The 22,063-nt window shown below is 40.5% G+C and overlaps 1 protein-coding gene across 7 annotated transcripts in view; it reads right to left on the reverse strand.

Annotated features, from left to right (window-relative positions):
- LOC122540348 (uncharacterized) overlaps positions 1-22,063 on the reverse strand; it is a 263,160-nt gene that overhangs the window by 92,002 nt on the left and 149,095 nt on the right. For all 7 annotated transcript variants that reach the window (XM_043675941.2, XM_043675939.2, XM_043675945.2 and 4 more), the window contains 3 exons: positions 16,636-16,728; positions 11,855-11,989; positions 11,124-11,225 (listed from right to left, as the gene is read on the reverse strand). In XM_043675941.2, the coding sequence (XP_043531876.1) occupies positions 11,124-11,225; positions 11,855-11,989; positions 16,636-16,728 (330 nt within the window). The remainder of the gene's footprint in view (positions 1-11,123; positions 11,226-11,854; positions 11,990-16,635; positions 16,729-22,063) is intronic.

Here is a 22,063-nt window from a genome sequence, read left to right on the forward strand (position 1 = left end):
GGAGAGGCTGAACAGGCTGGGGCTGTTTTTCCCTGGAGCATCGGAGGCTGAAGGGTGACCTTATTGAGGTTTACAAAATTATAGGGGAATGGATAGGGTAAATAGGCAAAGCCTTTTCCCTGGGGTCGGTGAGTCCAGAACTAGAGGACATAGGTTTAGGGTGAGAGGGGAAAGATATAAAAGTGACCTAAGGGGCAACTTTTTCACACAGAGGGTGGTACGGGTATGGAATGAGCTGCCAGAGGAAGTGGTGGAGGCTGGTACAATTGCAACATTTAAGAGGCATTTGGATGGGTATATGAATAGGAAGCGTTTGGAGGGATATGGGCCAGGTGCTGGCAGGTGGGACTAGATTGAGTTGGGATATCTGGTATTGACGGGTTGGACCGAAGGGTCTGTTTCCATGCTGTACATCTCTATGACCTTTAAATAAAAGTGCTCTACGTGGCTGTTTCATGAGAATAAATATACTTTTGAAAAGCTATTAAAGCATTACAAACTCCACTCCTTCATACCAGCCAGGTAAATAGTTAAAAATCACACAACACTAGGTTATAGTCCAACAAATTTATTTGGAAGCACTAGCTTTCAGAGTGCTGCTCCTTCATCAGCAGGTTGTGGAGTATAAGATTGAAAGACACAGAACTTATAGCAAAAGTTTACAGTGTGATGTAACTGAAGTTATATATTGAAAAAGAACTGGATTGCTTATTAAGTCTCTCATCTTCTAGAATGACCATGTTGGTTTCAGTTCTTTCATATGTAAATCACAGAACTTTTTTTAGAAGTTACATTCTGAAGTGAACTTTAACAATTGGTGTCATGTTGGCCCAGATAATGCATCGAAGGTGTGAACTGCCCTGTGTGAGACGATGCTCAACTCATCGACCTCCAGTTCCAACATGGGCCAACATGACACCAATCCAGGTCTTTTTCAATATATAATTTCAGTTACATCACACTGTAAACTTTTGCTATAGATTCTGTGTCTTACAATTTTATACTTCACCACCACCTGATGAAGGAGCAGCACTCCAAAAGCTAGTGCTTCCAAATAAACCTGTTGGATTATAACCTGGTGTGTGATTTTTAACTTTGTACATCCCAGCCCAACACTGGCACATCCAAATCAGGTAAATATATATATATTATTAAATTGTATGTATTGCACCTTTTACTGCTACTTAGTTCAATGAATTTGCCCTAGTGTTTTTTTCCCTCATTATCATAGTGAGGCCTGCTAAAAAATGATGAGAATTTTTGGAAAGAAAAAGGAACAGCATGAAGGGCAGTTAAAGCAATCACCAAAAAGTTGACAGCATTTCACTGCAACAAAAAGGTTGGACCTCATATTCAAATGAGTTAGTCAAGCCCAGAGTAACAACAAGCATCCTCCTCTTCCACTAGGATTAATGATACAAGTGTAAATATGACTACTAGATTCATGAATATGATGTGTTCTTGCAGTTGTGTGCACATTAGCAGACATGAACTAGCTTTTAAAGGAGCCAATAGAAAGTTTTACTTGCCACACAACAGGAACTTTTTAGCTTGAAAGAACTTCTGTTAAGTTTGATCCATTTCTTGCCAAACACATGATATTTCCACTATCAGTGTCTTTTCTGTTCAAATAATACCTTTTTTTTGATAATGTTATGCTGGTTCTTAGATTTGACAGAGCCGAGGGCCTCATTGTCTTAATCCGTACCTGGCTGACTGACTTATTCTCCTTGCTAACAAATGGGAGAAAATATAGGTAAAATTAGCAAAAAAAAAGTCTTGTACTTGAAGAATTGTACTGCAGCTGGTTTGGCAGGAATAGAGAACCCTGGATGACAAGAGACGTGAGGTTTTGACCAGAAAAAAAAAGGCATGGCTCAGATACAGGCAGCTGGGATCAAGGGAATACAGGAGTTTACTGAAGAAGGAAATCAGGAGGATGAAAAGAGGACACGAGTTATCCCTGGCTGAGAAAATTAGGGGCAATTCAAAGAAGTACTTTAAGTGTATTAAAGGAAAAAGAATAATGAGAGAGAGAGAATAGGCCCCTCAAGGACCAAAACAGACATGTATGCATAGAACCACAGGAGATGGGAGAGGTACTCAATGAATATTTCTCCTATGTTTACCATGGAGGAAGACAAGACGACTTGGGGACAGGCGATATCACAGTAGAGGTCGTGTTGGATGTATTAGAATGTATGAAGGTGGATAAATCTCCTGGTCCTGACCAGATATATCAAAGAACAAGAGGCTAGAGAATAAATTGTGGGGGCCCTTGCTGATATTTTTGCATCATCATTAGCCACAAGAAAAGCCTGACAATTATAGACCAACAAGCTTAACATCTGTGATGGTAAGTTACTTGAGAAGATTATAGGGATAAGATATACATGCATTTGGAAAGACAGGGTTTGATTAGGAGTAGTCCGCATGGCTTTGTGAGTGGGAAATCATGCCTCTAATATTTGTTAGAGTTCTTTGACGAAGTGACCAGGAAGGTTAATGAGGGCAGTGTGGTAGATGTAGTCTATATGGACGTCAGTAAGGCCTTTAATAAGGCACATGGTAGGCTGCTCTGGGAGGTTAGATCGCATGGAATCCAGGGCAAGCTGGCAAAATTGGATACAAAATTGGCTTGATGGTAGGAAGCAGAGGCTAATAGTGAAAGGATGCTCATCGGACTGGAGGCCTGTCACGAGTGGAGTATCTCAAGTGTTGGTGCTGGGCCCATTACGGTTTGTTATCTATATCAATGATTTGGATGAGAAAGTACAAGGGGCATGATTAGTAAGTTTGCTGATGACACTAAAATAGGCAGTATTGTGGACAGTGAGGAAAGTTATCAGATATTGCAGCTGACCTTGTTCAGCTGGGGAAGTGGGCCAAGAAATGATAAACTGAGCTTAATTTAGATAAGTGTGAGAGCTTGCATTTTGGAAAGTCAAATCAAGATAGGAGTTTCATGGCGAATGGTAGGTCCTTGAGGAGTGCAGTGGAACAGAGGGATTCAGGTTCACAGTTTTCTGAAAGTGGAGTCACAGGTAGACAGGTCGGTGAAGAGACTTTGGCACACTTGCCTTCATCAGTCAGGGTATTCAATATAGAAGTTGGGAAGTTATGTTGCGGTTACACAGGATGTTGGTGAGACTGTACTTAGAGTATTGTGTTCAGTTTTGGCCATCTTGTTATAGGAAGAATGTTACTAAATTGGAAAGAATGCAAAAAAAAATCTACAAGGATGTTGCCTGGACTTAATGGTCTGAGTTATAGGAAGACATTGGACAAGCTAGGATTTTTTTCGTTAGAGTGTAAGAGACTGAGAGGGGAACCTTATAGATGTATATAAAGATCATGAGAGGCATGGATAGACTGAGTGCATTCACCCTTTTTCCCAGGGTTGGGGAATCAAGAACAAGAGGGAATCAGTTTAAGGTTAGAGGGGAAAGAATAAAAGGGAACCTCAGGGGCAACTTTTTTTCCTGTAAAACACAGACAGTGGTATGCATATGGAATGAGCTGCCAGCGGAAGTGATTGAAGCAGGTATATTAACAACATTTAAAAGTCTTTGCAACAAATACATGGATAGGAAAGGATTAGAAGGATATGGGCCATGTGCAGGGAAATAGGGTTAGTATGGACGGACATTTTGGTCAGCATGGACTGATTTGGGCCAAAGGGGCTGTCTCTGTGCTATAGGACTCTATGCAACAGATTCTGCCCATCTGAGATGGAGAAAGAAAACTGGTAAAAGTAAAAAGCTGAGAATATTGTAAATAAAGATGCCTCAACTAACCATTCATGTAAAGTTTGAGCATATTTATGTTCAGGTTTGCATATGAACTTCACACTGTGAAAAAGAACTAATTTCATACAATTTCTGGTCAAAACATACACTGAATGAAGGCTTAACAAAGCAAATTGTTTAATAAGTAAACAACTTGTCTTATTATAACTGATCAAGAGCTATACCAAATTATTGTCAGTGTAAAAAGAACAGAACAATCATAGTTTAAAGCAACAGCAGACCATAACCCAAGCAATGTCTCATCGATCTTCACACCCATTCACAGAACCAATGAAACAACTCCTAAAATGTCAGCGGTAAGACAAAAAAAACCTGTTGTTGATTTCAAAATTACACAAAGAAAACTGTAAAATGATTAATTGAAATTGCACATCGTAATTCAAAATATAAGCATTGAATAAGACAAGACATTCGAGGTAGTGTGCAAAATTTTGTTTCAAACTTAGCAAGTACAGCACATGTTCCTAAAAGAACTATAGGTGGAAATTTTGGTTGGTGAACTTCAGTCAACACTGCATTATTTTTAAACAGGTGTTAATTTTTTTGTATTCAAAAGGGTTACTTCCTGTAGAAGAAAACCATACAGGAATGCAACATTAGGACAGTAAACATGTACACAGAGGTGATCTAAGATGACAGCGATCTGATAGGTCTGCTGTGCTGAGCTCTGCACCATAACCCAAGTAAAGTGGTGCTTTCACCCTCCCCCGCTAGCCATTTATAAGAAAAATCAGGAAAATAAAGTTTAAAAAGCCCCAAGAACCTTTAAACACTAATTTTAACATTTTGGGAAGATGATGACGACGACCAAAGGAAAGGGATCGTGAGAATCGCAGCAACAGAGCATTCCCCTACAGTATCAAATGTGCCCATGGCCGCAGAGCCGACCCCCGTGGTAGTGCCTTTGAACCCAATGGTACAGCAGTACTTAGTCTCAGAGTTCATAAAACTCAGAGAGAAAATCAAGTCAGCACTGGAACCAATCTCTGCCATGATACAAAAGCATGAGCTGGAGATCCAAAAGCTTGATCAACACGTGGAGGTGTTGAACAGAGGGCCACAGTGTTGGAAACCGTGGCGCAAAACTAGGAAGGGCAGATCCATGCGCTGGAAAGCCAGGTACGGGCTTTGCTAGACCAGGTTGACAACCTTGAGAATGGAGGTCAAAGAAAAAAAGCTTACGCGAAGGGGAGAATCTGGTCAGCTTCCTGGAGCAATGGCTCCTGCAACTTCTGAGACTGGGAGGGGAAAGTCGGGCCAAGTGCATGTAGAGCTGACCCACTGGATCGCGATGTGCAGGCCCGGGTATCGGAGCAGCGCCTCCGCCTGGTCATATAGCACTGGAGTCGTGCTAAGGAGAAGCAAATGATTATGGAAGCCTCCAGAGTGCAGAGAAAAGACTCCCAGGCCCTGGTGCATAACGGGTCAAAAATTATGTTTTTGCAAGACATTTCTGTAATCAGAAAAAGGAAATCCTTTGATGAAGTTAGGAAGAGATTGAGACACCTGAACATTCGACACTCTGTGACGTACCCGGCCGTACTGTGTTTCAGCTATGGTGGGTCTGTTTACAACTTTGACTCAGCAGAGAAAGCAAGCGATTTCTTAGACTCTTTAAAATAGATTGACTGGGTCAAAAAAGAATAAAGGACAATAGCATATCCTCTGCTCTCTCAGTTGTTTAATTTATATGCCTGGCATTGTTCTGACAATGTGTGGAGATGGGGAGGAGGGGGTCCTTTTTATTCCTCCATCTTTCATTCCCTTTCCTGTAATTTTTATTAATTCCTGTTATTCCCTTTGTTCTCTTTGGGCGTGAGGTGCTCATGTTTTTTTATTAAAGACAAGTGGGGTTGACGTATGGAGGGGATGGGTTGGATGCCCACTTATAATTTACACACATGGAAATTAAAAAAGTTTTCTTTGTTTCTGTATTACTTGGGTGTTAGACACGGCTCTAGCTGGAAGGAGCCATCGTGATATTAGGGATTAGGATGAGTGCCCCCTATGGGGGAAAGAGAGGAAATCTCCAGCTATTTATTTTCTGTCCAATTTAAAAGAGTAGTGTTCAGTTTTTTTTGCTTTGGTAGGGTTTGTTGCAGTAGTTTTTAAGATTTTATAAATCCTGTTTTGTCTCCACTCAATGCACTATGAGTAGGCGCAAGTGGGTACTGCAGATGCTGGAGATTAGAGTGTTGCTAGAAAAGCACAGCAGGTCAGGCAGCATCTGAGGAGCAGAAAAATCGGGCATTCCTGATGAAGGGCTTTTGCCTGAAATGTTGATTTTCCTGCACTATGAGTAGGCTTCTTCTTAACGGGGGTGGGATGTTGCGGGCCACTTCAGATGGTTATGGCTAGTTGTTCTGCGTAGACGGTGTACCTGGAACAGGAGGGGGAGTCATTCACAGGTCAAAACAAAGAAGGTGCTCTTGAATCTCAGAAAGGAGAGGATTGATATTGCTTTAGTAGAAAAAAAATGCACTTGAATGATAAGGAACATCTAAAATTACAGTAGGGAGGGTTTGGCAGGGTACTCATTTCATCTTTTAATTCTCTAAGCAGAGGAGTGGCTATATTAACACAGAGGAACCTCCCATTCCAGTAATAGATGAAATTAAGGATGATCATGGGTAGTTTATTATCCTCAAAGCCTTAATTCATGGGGAGGAGTATGGCATCTTGAATGTCTATTGCCCCCGCAGCACACCCTCTTAAATTCTTAACTGATGCATTCTCTAAATTGATGGCTTTTGGGTGTGTTGCATGATTATAGGGGGAGACTATCTCGAGTCCAGAGGTGGCTAGGAGGCCAAGGTGCCTCTTGGGTATCTCCCGCAAACCAAACAGTTTTAGGTAGACTTGTGTGGGGACTTGGGGTTGGAGGATGTGTGGAGATGTCTCCACCTTAATGGTGGGGGTTTTACTTTTTACTCCAAACCCGCACAAGTGCCACACAAAGATCAATATGTCTTTGTTCCATCAATCTGTCTGGACTGGTACTATCCTGCAGGAATGGGAATAAAGCCATTTTGGACCATGTGGCAGTGTACTTGGATTTAAGATCAGGCTGATGGAACAGATACTTGGCATTGGCACACAGATCCATTTCTTTTGAAAGATAGCAAGTTTATTGAATACTTCACAACATAATTTAGGACTTTCTGGGATATTCCCAGATATGGCCAGTAACACATCGATGCTCTAGGAGACCACCAAGGCTTATTTAAGGGGCTTAATTATTTTATACTCAGCAACCAGGAAAAGGTAGAGAGCACAGCAGAGTATACAGGAGGCCTAGCTGAAGGCAGCCGAATATGATAGCCTGTCTTGTGACTAAGTTACAGCAGATCACAGCTCTCTGGGCTGCTCTGAATTCAGTATTCACCCAGGCAGCGAAGAGAGAGGTCACTTTCGCGATGCAAAGACTATTTGAATACGGTGATAAACAAGGTAGATAGTTGGCCTATCTGGCTGGGAAGAAGAGTGCCCCGCAATCCATTATGTCCATTAGGGAAATACTGGTATTCTCGTCTGAGAGTCTAAAAAGATTAATGTAATATTTAGGAAATTTTATGCTAAGCTATACCAGTCTGAGGGCTGAGAGGACGGGTTAGCAAGAATGGAATCCTTTTTTGAGAACTTGGGCCTCTCTGGTATAACTGTAGAGTAAGCCTCCCTTTTGCATGCACCTTTAACAGTACAAGAGATACAAGAGGCGGTAAGGCAGCTCCAAAGTGTCAAAGCACCAGGCTCGGACGGATTTCCAATAAGGAGTTCATAAATATGTTGGCTGAGCCAATATTAGGCATGTACGACCACTCATACAGCCAGGACTGCCTTCTGCCTTCTCTTAGGGAAGCCAATATCTTTCTTATTCTTGAGAGGGAAATTTCCTGAGGACTGTGCTTCATATTGACCTATATCATTACTGAATGTAGACTTCAAGATCCTGTCTAAAATTGTGTTGAGATTGGAGAAGGTACTGCCCTCTATCATAAAGTAGGACTAGACAGGCTTTGTTAAGGATCGCAGTTTTTCTAACAATAGTAGGAGAGTGCTGAATATGGTACAGGTATGTCAGCAGAGCTCAATCCCGGGTTTGGTGGTTTCCTTAGACACAGACTGGGTGGAGTGGCTGTATCTTTTTAATGTCCTGGAACGTTTTGGCCTTGGAGAGGCCTTCGCCAGCTGGGTGGCAGTGCTGTATAGTGACCCTATGGCAGCGGTCCTTACGAATAGCATAAAATCAGATAACTTTATAATTGGGAGATGCAACTGGCAAGGGTGTCCTCTTTTGCCGCTGCTATTCACTTTAGTAATCGAACAGCTGTGGAGGCGATTCAAAAGGACTTTAAAATAGTTGCTCCAGAGGTAGGAATGAAGAGCATAAAATCACTTACTACGCTGATGATTTTTTTTGGCTAACCCGACAGTCTGTGCCCCAGCTAATATAAAAGTTAATTTATTTGGCACTTGCTCAGCGTATAAAATTAATTTTACAAAGTCTGAAGCCATGCCAATGGGGGGGTCTGGTGGGAATACCTGACCTGGAAGATGCAACACTATTTCCTTTTCAGTGGTCACCAGTGCGTGGGCACTCTCTTGGCTATACCACCTAGAGAGGGGGCACTTTGGAAGATATGGCAAGACTTTATGGAGTTTGGAACCAGGAACTAGGAGCACATCTCAATGGAAACACAGGAGGCTATCTGGGAGAATGTGAAAAAGATCTTGATTTACAATAAAACGCAGGCCATGCAACTAAAAGTTCTTCACAGGGCCCATATAGCACCAGAGCAGTTAGCATCTCCAGGGTGCCCTAAATGCAAAACAAGGACCGGCACTCTTACACACTGTTTTTGGTCATGCCACAAGATCCATAGGTACTAGGGTGCCATAGCGAATGAGTTGAAAGGGATCCTGGGAACTGAAATCAAAGCGGATCAGGTATCCCTTTTTCTGGGATTGCCGAATCTGCCTTGGCTAGATGAACAAGGGAGGACACTATTCAACATTCTCATATATTGTGCAAGGAAGAACATTTTAATGAGCTGAGTATCAGAACACCAACCAAGTCTTACAGGGTAGCACAGATTAGTGATGGAACACATATCCTAGACTTTCTTACGAATGTGATGCACCAGAAAAAGGACATCACTGACTAGGTAATCAAACACTGGATCAGCTCCTTTTACAAATTATTTAAAAACAAGTGTTTGAAACAATTACTTTCACACTAAAGTCCAAGGCAACACTGAAGTTGTTGTCACCACACTCCTGTATTGTAGCGAGGGCTAAACTATATCACTGACAAATAAAGTGTGCTACAGAACTTTCATCAGCAATGTGTCTAGATTCAATGAGAGGACTATCGAATAAAACTTGTGTCATTCTTTTGACAGCTCCACAAACATTCATGCAAAATCAAACGCCATGAACGGAACAGTGAGAAGATGACCGAAAACAACTCCCTCTCCAGGTCTTGTTTTCTCAACTTTCCAGGAGGCAAGAAACACTGCAAAGACACTCTGAAATATAACAGCATTAACATTAATGACTTGGAGAATTTTGCTAACAATTATTCAAAATAGTGACAACATGTCCATCAAGCAACTTCACAATGTGAATTGCAATGCCTTAATGGTGAAGCAGCATAGAAAAAAAAAAGGAAACAAATTCCACACTTCTAATCCTACTATTTTGTATGATATCCTGCCCAATGTGAGTTGAGAATCAGCCTTTCAGTCACATGAAGATCCACAGCAACAATGAGGAGACCTGATGAACAGCCAGTGAGTTCAGAAATCTTAGCAGTGCCACTTAGAACTATGGCCACTGCTGGGACTCCATCTGGGAGATGAAAATGCCTTCGCAGTAGGCAGCCAGTGAATCAAGTAAACTGGGTCTCAGAACGCTGACATATGAAGTCAACCTTGCTGAGTGGTGATGTTGGTGAGTTGAGTGAGTGAAGGTAGTTGTCATGGGTCAACTATTACACCAGATGTTTCTTCCATGATCCAGATTACAAGGAGGATGCCAGGATTCAAAAGGCAATTTCCCTATCCAGCAAATTGGCCACTCAAGTTCAAGTTGCCCTGGTGAGGAACTAAATGCCTCAGTGGTGAGAAGGTAGCAGCACTCCATTTTCCACATTTACTTGCCATTTTATTGCCTACAAACTGTTGCCCAATAGTGAAATCCAGCCTGCTATTGCAATTAACCAATTATACCGCTGTCACAAATAACTGAGAACTCAATACTGATGGTCACTTAATGGTTCAAATGACATTACTGTTTTAATGCAGCCACTGACCAGTTTATTTCCTGCATTAAAATTGTCACAGTGGAATGTGATCCAAACATACAAAGCAGTTATGAACAAATAAATTCCAAATTAGAAAGGCTGCACAAGAAAATGAAATTAGAAGAGGCTGAAGAAAGTGGAGCAAAAATGTAATCAACAATTGATTCTACCGCTTGGTCAAAATTTGGCTAAAGTTTGTCAAAGCTGCTCAACACCAAATCATAATGGTCTTTCCAATGGTTAGACATTCAGCTGATCAATACTGGTCTGACACCAAGAAGTCACACCCCACTTAAACTTTTCCCCCAAAATATATTTTATTCATAATATTTATAAATTACATTACAAAACATTGAGACGAATACTATAGAATTTGCAATAAAATTCAACTTGTCTCTGTACAGCATACAGAGTAACCTCAATTATCTGGCATTCGATTATCCAAATATTGGATTATCTGGCAAGATCGCAATGTACTGGTGCTTGGCTAAATTATGTTATCTGGCATTCGATTATCCGGAATTTGATTAACTCAACGAAATACTCCCCGCCCATGTCCTTCGGATAATCGAGGTTCCTCTGTATTTCACTCTTATGTACTTCATCACAATCATTATAGATGCAATGTTTACAATATACATTCCATTATCAGATATACAGTCTAAGGGCAACACATTTTAAATTAGAAGTTACCAAAGGTGCCTCAATACAAATTAAATACTCTCAATGTTCATTATCTACATTCTTTGCGAGACACAGCCTGAGACATTTTTGACAGCTTCGAGCCATTCAGTGCACTATGGCTAAAAGGCCTGAGACACGAACTTTACCTATTGATTGTCCTCCAACTTATACCCAACATGAAATACAAAAAACACAAGAGAAGCCCATCCACTCCTTTGGTGTGATATAACATGACTTGCATCATCAAAAAAGGGATTCCCACTATTTGTGGCAAAAAAAAAGGTAACTAAATATGTAGTCACATAACATGGGAGCTTATCTCCTACCTCAGTTCCATAAATTGTTATTTTCCGAGAAGCCAGTTTTTCAGTGAAAGCCACCATCGTAAAAGCTGCTGTCACTCCTTCCTCAAATTCCATATTCACAACCTGGCAAAAAGATTTACCTTATGAGAACCTTGGTAGCAGTAACTTTCAGGCTACAAAAGCAAGCAATTTAGTTTCCATACAGTGTAGCTAGATTTTAGTTCCTTCAAGCCATATCTGTGCTTTACAATAATTCCTTACAGGCTCTTTATTTTATAGAGCATGGACATGCAATAATAACATGATGAAATAGATTATTGTACAATCTTACTTAATAGAATGATTTTTGTACAGCATAAACACTAAACTCAGGACAGCTTCAAACAGAATACTGTTGTGCAAGTGAAATTAGTAACACGTGTTTACTAGAATCGAATTGGAAGCTACTGAAATTGATTGAGCCTTAAGTTTTCAAGACGGAATTATGAGAAAAGCATTTTAAGAAATATTAAAGGATAAACACAATAGGTTTTACAGCAGGCATAGCTCCAGCATGGAAGTGGTACTAGTATTAGTAAACAAGAATTTTCAGCTACTGCACTATTTGTTGAAGTGTCCGCAAATCTAAATGTTTATGCATGACAGAATATATAGCTGTAAGTTTTCATTTGTATTTTACTGTAGCTTATATTACTGTACTGCTTAAATCATTGAAAAGTTAATACTTAAACTGACAAAAATGTCATAATTACCTGATGGGTGACAACATCATTATCACATTCGTAAACACATCTTCCATATGGACCTTCACGAAGTGCCTTTGTAACCGATTCAATGTCAACAGTAGACCCTTCACAGATCACAGAGATGGGCCATCCTTTCTTGCCCTGCTTGACAAAGTAAAGAATATCAGAACACTTAATAACCATTTCCTCTTGACTATCAACTGTATCATTATTGCATGTCCCCAGTGTTAATATACCAGAGTTCAGCAATGTACAGAGCTTAAGTAGATTAACAGTGGCTATAAGAAACGATCTGGGTTGGACACCCTGCAACAAGCGATTCACCTCCTGATACCTCAGTCTCTATACCATCTATGAGGCTCAAATCAGGATTTTGATGGAAAACTCACCATTCGATGAGACAGATCATATTGCAACACAAGAAGCTTGTCATCATCCATTACAAAGCAATTTTCCTAATCCCTTGCAAGTTGTGGATCTGTGTATAGTCTCCAGTATTGCTGAAGCTACTAACCACGATGGTATCAAAAGCTCAGGAAAACTTGGTGATAACCAATAAAATACAAGGTTGCCAGCAATATCTAATTTCAGAATTACAAAAAAGTACCAGATCCAACGGAATGGAGGATATTACCTGTTGAACTAATGATACTGACTGACTTTAAGTTAGTAAAATGTGTTCTACCATCAGATGGAAGGTCAATTTTCTCTCGGTTCTTTGTGCAGCAATCTCTGCCTCAAAGATGTACGACTTCAAGTAATGTGCACTGCCATTGCTTTTTTTGTGCACATGCTGCCATAGGACAACTATTTTTGAAGGTGTGTCTGACTGCAGAGGATCAGCCAACAGTTGCTCTGCTGTCACATACTTTCTTGATGGAGTCAGCAGTCATGTTAGAGTTAAAATATTACAGCCACTGACAAAATTAAAAAGGATATACGGTACAGAAACAAGCTAGCTCCAGTTCAACCATCGCCATGTATCTTCATCTGAATCAATCATCCTGACAATCTATTTCCTCCTCTCTCATTTGTCTCGCTTCCTCTTAAATGCATTTCAACCATTTGTTTCAACCACACCCTGCATTAGCGAGCTCTCTCCAACCTCTGGACAGGGAAGTTTATTTGGAATGATCCATTGAACTTCTTAGAAATGCTCTCAAATTGATGGCCCCAGCTCATACTCTTTGTCATAAGCAGAAGCATTCTTTCTGTATCCACTATCAAAACCTTTTAATTTGAAATACTTTTGTTAGGTCATATCTCAATCTGCTTTGAGAAAACAAGAAGAGACTCAGTCTATTAATTATTTCCAATGATGATTAAGTAATCATATACCAAGTGAGCACTAACTGAGCCAACACCTGCTCATGAAAGTCATATAGATAACATGAAAAGCCTTGATGTCCACATGGGCATGATCTGCAATGCTTTGTTTTCAAAGAAACCCTGCCTTCTGATAATGATGCCTTCTCCCTATAAGAAAAGGCAGAAATAAATATTTATTTCCCAAAATATATACATTGCAGACAGCCTGATAGGATGTTTCCTCTGGTGATAAGTTTGTGTAGGAAACTTTGCTCTTTTTCTTTTTGCACAGGAACGTGAATGTCACTGGCAAGCCAGCACTTCTTGCCCATCCTAAACTGCCTTTGAACCGAGTGGCCTTCTCTGCCCTATCAGAGGGAAGATATGAGTCAAACACATTTCTATGGGTCCAGAGTCACAAGTAATAACAGCAGATTTCCTTCCCTAAAGGGGTATTAGATTTTATAACAACTAATGGTAGTTGTCACAGTCACATCATTTGAGACTAACACTAGATTCCAGATTTATTAAATCAAACGTTAACTTTACCAGTTACTGAGACTCGTACCCCAGAGCATTTCCTGGGCCTCTGGATTACCTGTCTATAGTGACATTACAAGTACAGCAGTGCCTCCCTCTGTCAAGAGACACCTCTGGTCCAGATGTCACATGAAGATAGTTAGACAGAACTCTGTGGAAAACTGTCCAATGAAGCAAAGGTAGCAAATCCAGGATTCCAATATCTAGTGCACGTGGAGGTCCCCAGGTAGTGACCAGAGCACCTTCATTGCATGCATTTATGCAGCACTTTTGGAATCCACTGTCAAGTTTTTGTAAAGGTGTTAAATTCAAAGCAAAAATTATGAAGCAAACTAGATACAGAGAAAGGAATAAAGGCCTTTCCTGAAAAAAAAAGTCATTTTAGAACCAAAATGAAATGAAACATACTTAAACATATGATTTTAAAAATACTTTTATATGAAAATGTTCCCTAAAATAGGTCTTGTCAAGTTTCCAAACATTCCAACATTTCCAATATGAATTAAGCCTAAAAGTCCACGCCCTGCCCAGCTAAACAGAAGTCTAATTTTCCTAATGGGATTGCTCATGTTGATAGTACCGCTTCATATAGAGTTACAGGACCAAATGAATTCGCACTATCAAGAACTGGATTTAGACAGATGCAGCACCACCTCCTTTGCTGCCGCCAATACTGCCAGTGTATATATACTATTGTTTTATTTGTTGTGAATGTTGAAAAGTCTGAATAAAGAAAGCTGGCTGAGCCACTGGTCCTCTATTGAACATGATTTAATACAGTATGTTATCTGACACAAGGGAACAAAACTGTTTAAGCAATGCTTGAGACCTTGCTAATTGGATCACAGAGTTTCCTTTTGGCCTTTTATTTCCTATCAAGTTTGACCTTTTTTTGTATACTATGTTCCACCTGGTAGAGATAGTGCCAGGCTGCTACAATGCAGTCCTAAAGAGACAGGCTTCACTGTTGACCGTCTGAGCTTCACCAGATGTCCTCTTATGCTGGCACAGACAGATTGGTCATGCTCAGCAGCTGCGTGATGAGCATCCCCTTGCTTTCCTGGCAGAAGGCATGGGCTTTTGTGCTGCTCTGTTCAAACCCTGGCCTTTTGCTCTCTCATTCAGTTTCCTTTTTTAATGTCCATTTGTCATTCATGCAGCATTAGGAGGTCTGCACGAGTTTAATGAGCAGATGGCCACATTTGTGTAGCCTGTAAAAACTTTGAACAAAGGAGTCCTTAATTGTATGATCTTTATACTATTAGTTGACAAAGGCAAAGCTGTTCTCCATGGTAACAGATTTATTCCTGTGCTTTTGTTACATTGCTGTATAGTTACCCATGTAGCTGTGTATCTGATTGCAGGCTCTACTAGTTAAAGAAACTGAAGGCTGACAAAAAGACACTGAGGTTATGGAATGGTCAGCACTGTCATTACAATTTATGATAATTGCACATTAATCGCTCAGGAGATATTATGCTCTTTTTCTAAAATAAATGCAGTAAATAACTAAACCACATGACTAGGACAGACCTAAAAGAATTGTGAACAGGCAAAGGCTCCAGATTAATAACTTGAAGGAAGAAACAAAAAAAACAGTCTGGGACCACCTCCAATGACTTCACTTTAGAAGCTTGGATGTCCACAGATCAGTTAAGGACAGGATCAGGCTTATTGGAGAGCTTGATGACACTCAGGAATCAGAACTGAATATAATCATAAGCTTCAGGTTCCTACGTTTGGGACCAAACGGGAATCCTGAACTCAGATTTACTGGCAACACCAAAACTGCAATCTACCTAGATGCAGCCTTCTACCCATAATTGTGTCTGTACTGCTGTTAAGGGGGCTATTGCATTTTGAATCATATCTTCTGGCAGCTCGAGTCTCAGCATTCCCATCAGCAAAAACAGGTGCTCCCAAGGCTAGGCAAAGACTGCATGACTGCCTCAACAAAAAGATTCCTTTGACGGAAGTTGGCTTCAAAATAAAAGCAATGTACTTGTTAGATTCCTCGAAGGGGAGGGAAATCTCCTCAGAATGGATTGGTTAAACTGTGCATGGCACCTTTCCATACCTGTCCTGGTCACTGAAGTTTGCCATTTAGTCTGCTGTAGAGAGGCTATCCCCATTGAGTTGGAGGCCTCCATACATGCAAGTGTTGGGAATTCTGCTACATGCAAAATGACAGTCCAATCCTGTAGAGTGACCAGCCAATCCTATTCCCAGTCCCTTCTTGGATATCTCTTCAGTGACAGGGAGACAGTGTATCAAAAATCTGTGACAACAGTTCTACCCTGTATTTACCAGTTTCCTTCGCCTCAAAGCATGTCACGCTGGGGCTGGGGAAAATAGCACTCAATATCCAGAATCATACATAAAGAATGGCCAATTGGGTCGAGTACCAAAGTAAAAAAATCTTGCACCTAATCTATTCATAATCAGTAATCATTATCAAAATACAAGGGAAGTTGAGCAAAAAAATCAAAAGATTACTTTTTTAATTCTTTGGGGAGTCTAACTAGAAATCACTTATCACTTTGTTGCTTAGGTTAAATAAAATTCCAATTACATCAGCTTGCACAAAATATACCTAGCATATATGATGGTACTTCCCTACAGAATAAAGGCTTTGCCTGATGTTGTATCCAATTGTGCAGATCAGTATTCCACATATTCAATCCTTGACCTGTACTTCATTAGCTGATTTCAGGTATGAGAAAAATAATTCACTGTGTAAAATACCGTGCTTCCTGTGTAGATGAGCACCAAAGAGAGAGACATGAACCCAAATCAGTTAGGTAAGGGGAGGTAGCCTAAAAGGAAGATTATAACATCCTGACTGCCTCCAACATCAGAATGCAGGCAAGTTAAACAGGGGCAGAATTGTGGTTCAAAATCCGGTGTCTCCCCAATCCGTTGTCTGTAGTTCTACTCACATTCTTGACACCTTCCAGATAAAGTTTCTTAGCAGAGTATGGGCAACACTTCTCCACAGCACAATCCAAGCATCGGTCAGCAGCACCCTCAGGCTGGGTAGGAGAGCAAAAATTGTTAGCCCTGTTAGTTACTTCTGTCTTCTCTTATAAAGCCATTAAAAACTTGACAATATGCAACTCAACACAAGTGTAGTACGAGAAAACAATGATTATCCTTTCTCAGCAGCCAACAGCATATTAAAATTGAACAGTATAAATTTGAAACACCAACTTTGATTCAGCCTGTGCTAGGTTGGTAGATCTTGAATATAATGATGATAAGTACTTTGCAATTTTCCTCAATGAGCAGGGAAAGGAAGAAATTAACCAGGGCTGCTGTCTGGTAAACAGCATAGAGACTACCTGTGCATCATATTACATACAGCCTAGGCAGAACTAATGTATAAGGAGAGATTGAATTGGTTAGGATTGCATTCACTGGTGCTTAGAAGAATAAGGAGGGAATTGTAACAATATGATGGCTTTAAGAGGTTTACTTTGTCCCTTTTTTTTAAATGAAGGCAGGTTGAGACAGAGGCGTTGAGTGGTCTGCTTCAAGCCAATAAAGTAAACAGTTTGTGAGGGCTTGTGGTTATTTTAAAGTTGGAACAATAGGAGCAACCTGAATGGATGGGGTCAAGTTCCCACAGAACCAACATTTGTAGTTTAGCTTTCAGTAGCAGTTGCTGAGTCTTGAAGCTAGATGCGGAAATTCTTATTCCTCTCTGTTATAGCTAAAAGATGGGGTTCTCTTCCTGCTACTAGAACTGCTTTGCTGAATTTGCTTTTGCCAATGGTGTGTTTATGCGATGTTACTACATTGGAATAGTTAATGAGTAGTTTATTATTTTGTTAATTATTTTGATAGTTATAGCTTTTCCTTTATTTTATTTTGCCTGGATTTTAACTATAATGCATGAATAAAGTGTGTTTAGCTTCAAGCCTTGTAGTTTGACCAATCAAATTGCATCTGGAACACAAAGCCTGGCACTTGCCTTCAAAATAAGAAAACGTTAGGGTCCAAGCTATCTCCTGGACATAATTTGAGGGGGTTTGGTCAGGTCCATAACCGAATCTCAAATTTATAAAATTCCAACAGGATTAGAGAGGTTAGATGTAGGAAGGTTGCTGCCAATGGTGGCGAAGTCCAGAACCAGAGGTTATAGCTTTTGGATAAGGAGGAAATCTTTTAGGACTGAGACAAGGAGAAATTTCTTAACCCAGAGAGTAGTCAGCCTGTGGAAGTCGTTACTGCTGAAAACAGTGGAGGCCAAAATATTGTGTTTTTAAGAAGGAGGTAGATATAACTAGATTACACTAGTAAATTATGGGAGCTGGCAGGGTAGGGAGAAGTCAATGCAGCTTCAGAATAGAATAATATGATAGACAGTAAAGGAACAGTCAGGAATGCTACTTCAGGTATGGCAGGAAATGACAAAGCAGTGTGTGATTAAAGCAGAAGCAAATAATAATAAACAGGCAAAGAAAGCATCAGTGTTGACAGACAGGTTACAATGTATGGCCCAAATAAGAGTTCAATATTCAAACACGCAATAAATTAAATGAGCTGCAGTTAAAACTAATCACCTGCCCAGCACCACTGTTGTAATTACATAGTTCTTAATTTGATTTTCAAACATTTCATCTGGTGTTTTAGTTTGTAACCTGGGAATATTTTCCCCATTTACTTTCAATCTGGAAGCAACTTATAATAGTCAAATTAGTAGCTATTACCAGCCAATGAACTCGCAGTGTACCTGTGATTTTACTTATTTTTTTGTCCTGGGCTTCATACCCCATTTTAAAAAAAACTTTACAAACTAAGTGAGCCAAAAAAAAAGCAAGCAAAAAGCACCTCTTCACATCTGCTCCAAGTTTCCCAAACTATATTCTCACTCTGGCTGTGTCTCACTTCTTGGCTTTGTGAAGCAGGAGTCCCAGTCAACATAGGAGGTTAAAATTACTCACTATAGCAATCTTGACTATTATAAGTTGCTTCCAGATTGAAAGTAAATGGGGAAAATATTCCCAGGTTACAAACTAAAACACCAGATGAAATGTTTGAAAATCAAATTAAGAACTATGTAATTACAACATTGGTGCTGGGCAGGTGATTACTTTTAAGTGCATGATGTGAGAATTGGTGGACCCTCTTGTGGTCCATAGGTGACCACATCTGTAGTAAGCATCATTTGCTTGTGGAACTCCAACTCAGAAGACGAACTGGAGTCTGAGGTTCAAACACTGACACTTCAGGGATAGGAAGACTGGATGTTGTGTTTCAGGAGGCAGTCACACAGTTTAGATGAACTATCTGGAATTTGTTCAGTGGTCAGGGACAGGAGGGTGTGACTACCAGTGAGACAGGTAGTGGGATCCAGAAGATAGTGCTAAAGGAGCCTCAGCCCTTGAGCTTGTCTAACAGGTTTGAGATTCTTGCTCCATTATTTGATTTATTTATCGTTATGTGTACTTATTAGAAATACTGGAAAAAGTGGTGTTTAGTATTGCACCACTGCAAATAAATCAAAACACAATATAGAGCCCTCCCTAGGTGGATGAGTGTGGGAGCTGTAGGGAGGGTAAGTAAACTGACCATAGCACCATGGTACAGGGAGCCACTCAAGATTGATTAGATTAGATTGATTAAATTCCCTGCAGTGTGGAAACAGGCCCTTTGGCCCAACCAGTCCACACTGACTGTCCGAAGAGTAACCCACCTAGACCCATTTCCCTCTGACTATTGCACCTAACGCTATGGGCAATTTAGCATGGCCAATTCACCTGAACCGCACATCTTTGGACTGTGGGAGGAAACCGGAGCACCCGGAGGAAACCCATGCAGACACAAGGAGAATGTGCAAACTCCACACAGACAGTCATCCGAGGCTGTGAATTGAACCTGGGACCCTGGCGCTGTGAGGCAGCAGCGATAACCATTGGGCCACAGAGAAAAAAAGGGAAATGTAACTGTAATTGAGGAGACTGTAGTCAGGAGAACAGACATTGTTCTATGGCCAGGATAAAGAGTCCCAAAGGTTGTGTTACCTGCCTGTTGCCTGGGTTTAGGAATTTCATCAATGCTGTATAGGAACTTGGGAGTAGGAGGAGGAAAGTCCAGTTGTCATGGTCCACAGAGTTACCAACGAGATAAGTAGAAAGAGGGAAGAGGTTCTGCTGAGAGAATATGAGCAGCTAAGGGTTAATTTAAAAAGCAGAGCCAAAAAGGTAATCTCTGGATTACTACCTAAGCCATAAGCAAATTGGTACAGGGTCAACAAGATTAATATGTGGCTGAAACAGGTTTGAATTCATGGAATTTTGGCACCAGTAGTGTGGAGGGAGGGAGCAGTTCCAACAGGATGAGTTCCATCTGAACCATGCTGGCACCAGAGTCCTGGCAAAACACATAACTGGGGCTGTTAACCAGAGCTACATAAACTAAAAAGGGGTGGGGGTTCAGGTTCAGTTGCATGGAAATTACAGAAAAAGGGCTCAGCAGAGGTTATTAAAATACCAAGAACAAGTAATAGGATAAACAGTAGGGAAAGGGTTAGAAAGCTAACTTCAGGCACAGCAGGTAAGGGGACAACTATGAGAAGGAGGGCAGTCAACACACAGCCGAGGGTATTGTGCTTAAGTGTGCGCAGTGTGCAAAGCAAGGTAAATGAGCTTATAGTGCAGATTGAAATTGGCAAGCACGATATTGTGGGTGTCACAGATGTGCCGGCAAGGGGATCAGGGCTGCAAATTAAATATCCAAAAGTACATGTCCTATTGAAAAGGATAGGTAGATGGCAGAGAGGGCAGGTTGCCATGTTAGAAATGAATGAAATTAAATCTATAGTAAGAAATAATGTAGAGCCTGAACGCATAAAATCTATGTGGCCAGAGTTAAGGAACCATAAAGGAGTTGTTGGGAGTTATGTACAGGCCTCCAAGCAGTAGTGAGGATGTGGGGAATAATATAATTCAGGAGATAGAAAAGGCATGTGAGAAAGACACTATTACAATAATCATGGAGGACTTCAATATGCGAATGGAAAAATCAGGTTGGTAGCAGATCTCAAGAAAAAGAAATTCATGGAATGTCTGGGAGATTTTTTTTTGGAGCATCCTGTTGGTTGAACCCACTAGAAAATAGACAATTCTGGGTCTGGTGATGTGTAATGAGGCAGACTTGTTTGGGAAGTTTAAGGTGAAGGAACTTCAAGAGGACAGTGATCATAACATGATGAATTCACCCTGCAGTTTGAGGGGGTGAAGCTGGAATCAGATGCAGCAATAATACAATTAAATAAGGGTAACTACATTGATACGAGGGAGAAGCTGGCCAGAATCAATTGAAAGGCGAGCTTGCAGGGAAAATATTGGAGTAGCAATGGCAGGGGTTTCTGAGGGTAATTCAGAAATTCATCCCAACAAAGGTGAAGCATACTAAGGAAAGGATGAGGCAACCATGGCTCACAAGAGAAGTCAGGGATAGCAAAAGAGCAAAAGAAAAAGCAGACAAAGTGGTGAAAATTAGTGGGAAGCCTTGAAATTCTGCTCCAATATTTTTAAATCCTGGGGAAAATTTATTTAATACATCCAGGATGGTTTCTTAATACTTGTTATCCAACTAGGGAAGGGGCAGTACTAATTCCCTCACTATGGTTATTGTGGATCTTCTCAAGGGCAGGTAAATGCTGACCCAACCAAAAATGCCCATGTCCCAGGAGAGGATTAAAAAAAAAACTTTTATTGGGGAAGGAACCTGGTCAGGTGATTGAACCTTTAGAGGGGAGCGTTTTGGGAAGAGTGATCGTAATTCCATAAGTTTTAAGATAGTTATTGTTAAAGGTTAGACTGTTTCTCAGGTGAAAAGTGATAATTGAGGGAAGACTAATTACAACAGTATTAGGGAAGAATTGGAGAAATTAGATTGGAAGTGGCTGTTTGAGGATAAATCCACACATGATATGTGTGAGCCCTTTAAAGGCCGGAATTGATCAGAGCTCAAGATTGGCATGTTCCTATAAGGATGAAAGATAAGGATGGCAAGATTCAGGAACTTGATGACAAGAGATATCGAAAGGATAATCAAAAAGAAAAAGAAAGCATATGTAAGGTTTTAGAAACTGAAATCAAACCAGGCCCTTCACAAGTATAAAGGAAGCAGAAAATAACTCAAAGAAGAAACTAGGAGGCAGCTGAAATATCCTTGGCAAATAGGATTACACAGAGAATCCCAAGGTATTTTATACATTTATTCGGAGCAAGAATTTATACAGGGAGCCAGAGAAAGTGGGTGAAATCCTTAATAAGTACTTTGCTTTGGTACTCATCAAGGAGAAGGATGTGGATGATGGTAAGGTTAGGGAGGGGCATGATGATATTTTTAAAAAAA

Source organism: Chiloscyllium plagiosum, unplaced genomic scaffold, assembly GCF_037043375.1.
Source record: "Chiloscyllium plagiosum isolate Xiang-an unplaced genomic scaffold, Cpla_swu_hap1 HiC_scaffold_37, whole genome shotgun sequence".
NCBI classification, from domain to species: domain Eukaryota; kingdom Metazoa; phylum Chordata; class Chondrichthyes; order Orectolobiformes; family Hemiscylliidae; genus Chiloscyllium; species Chiloscyllium plagiosum.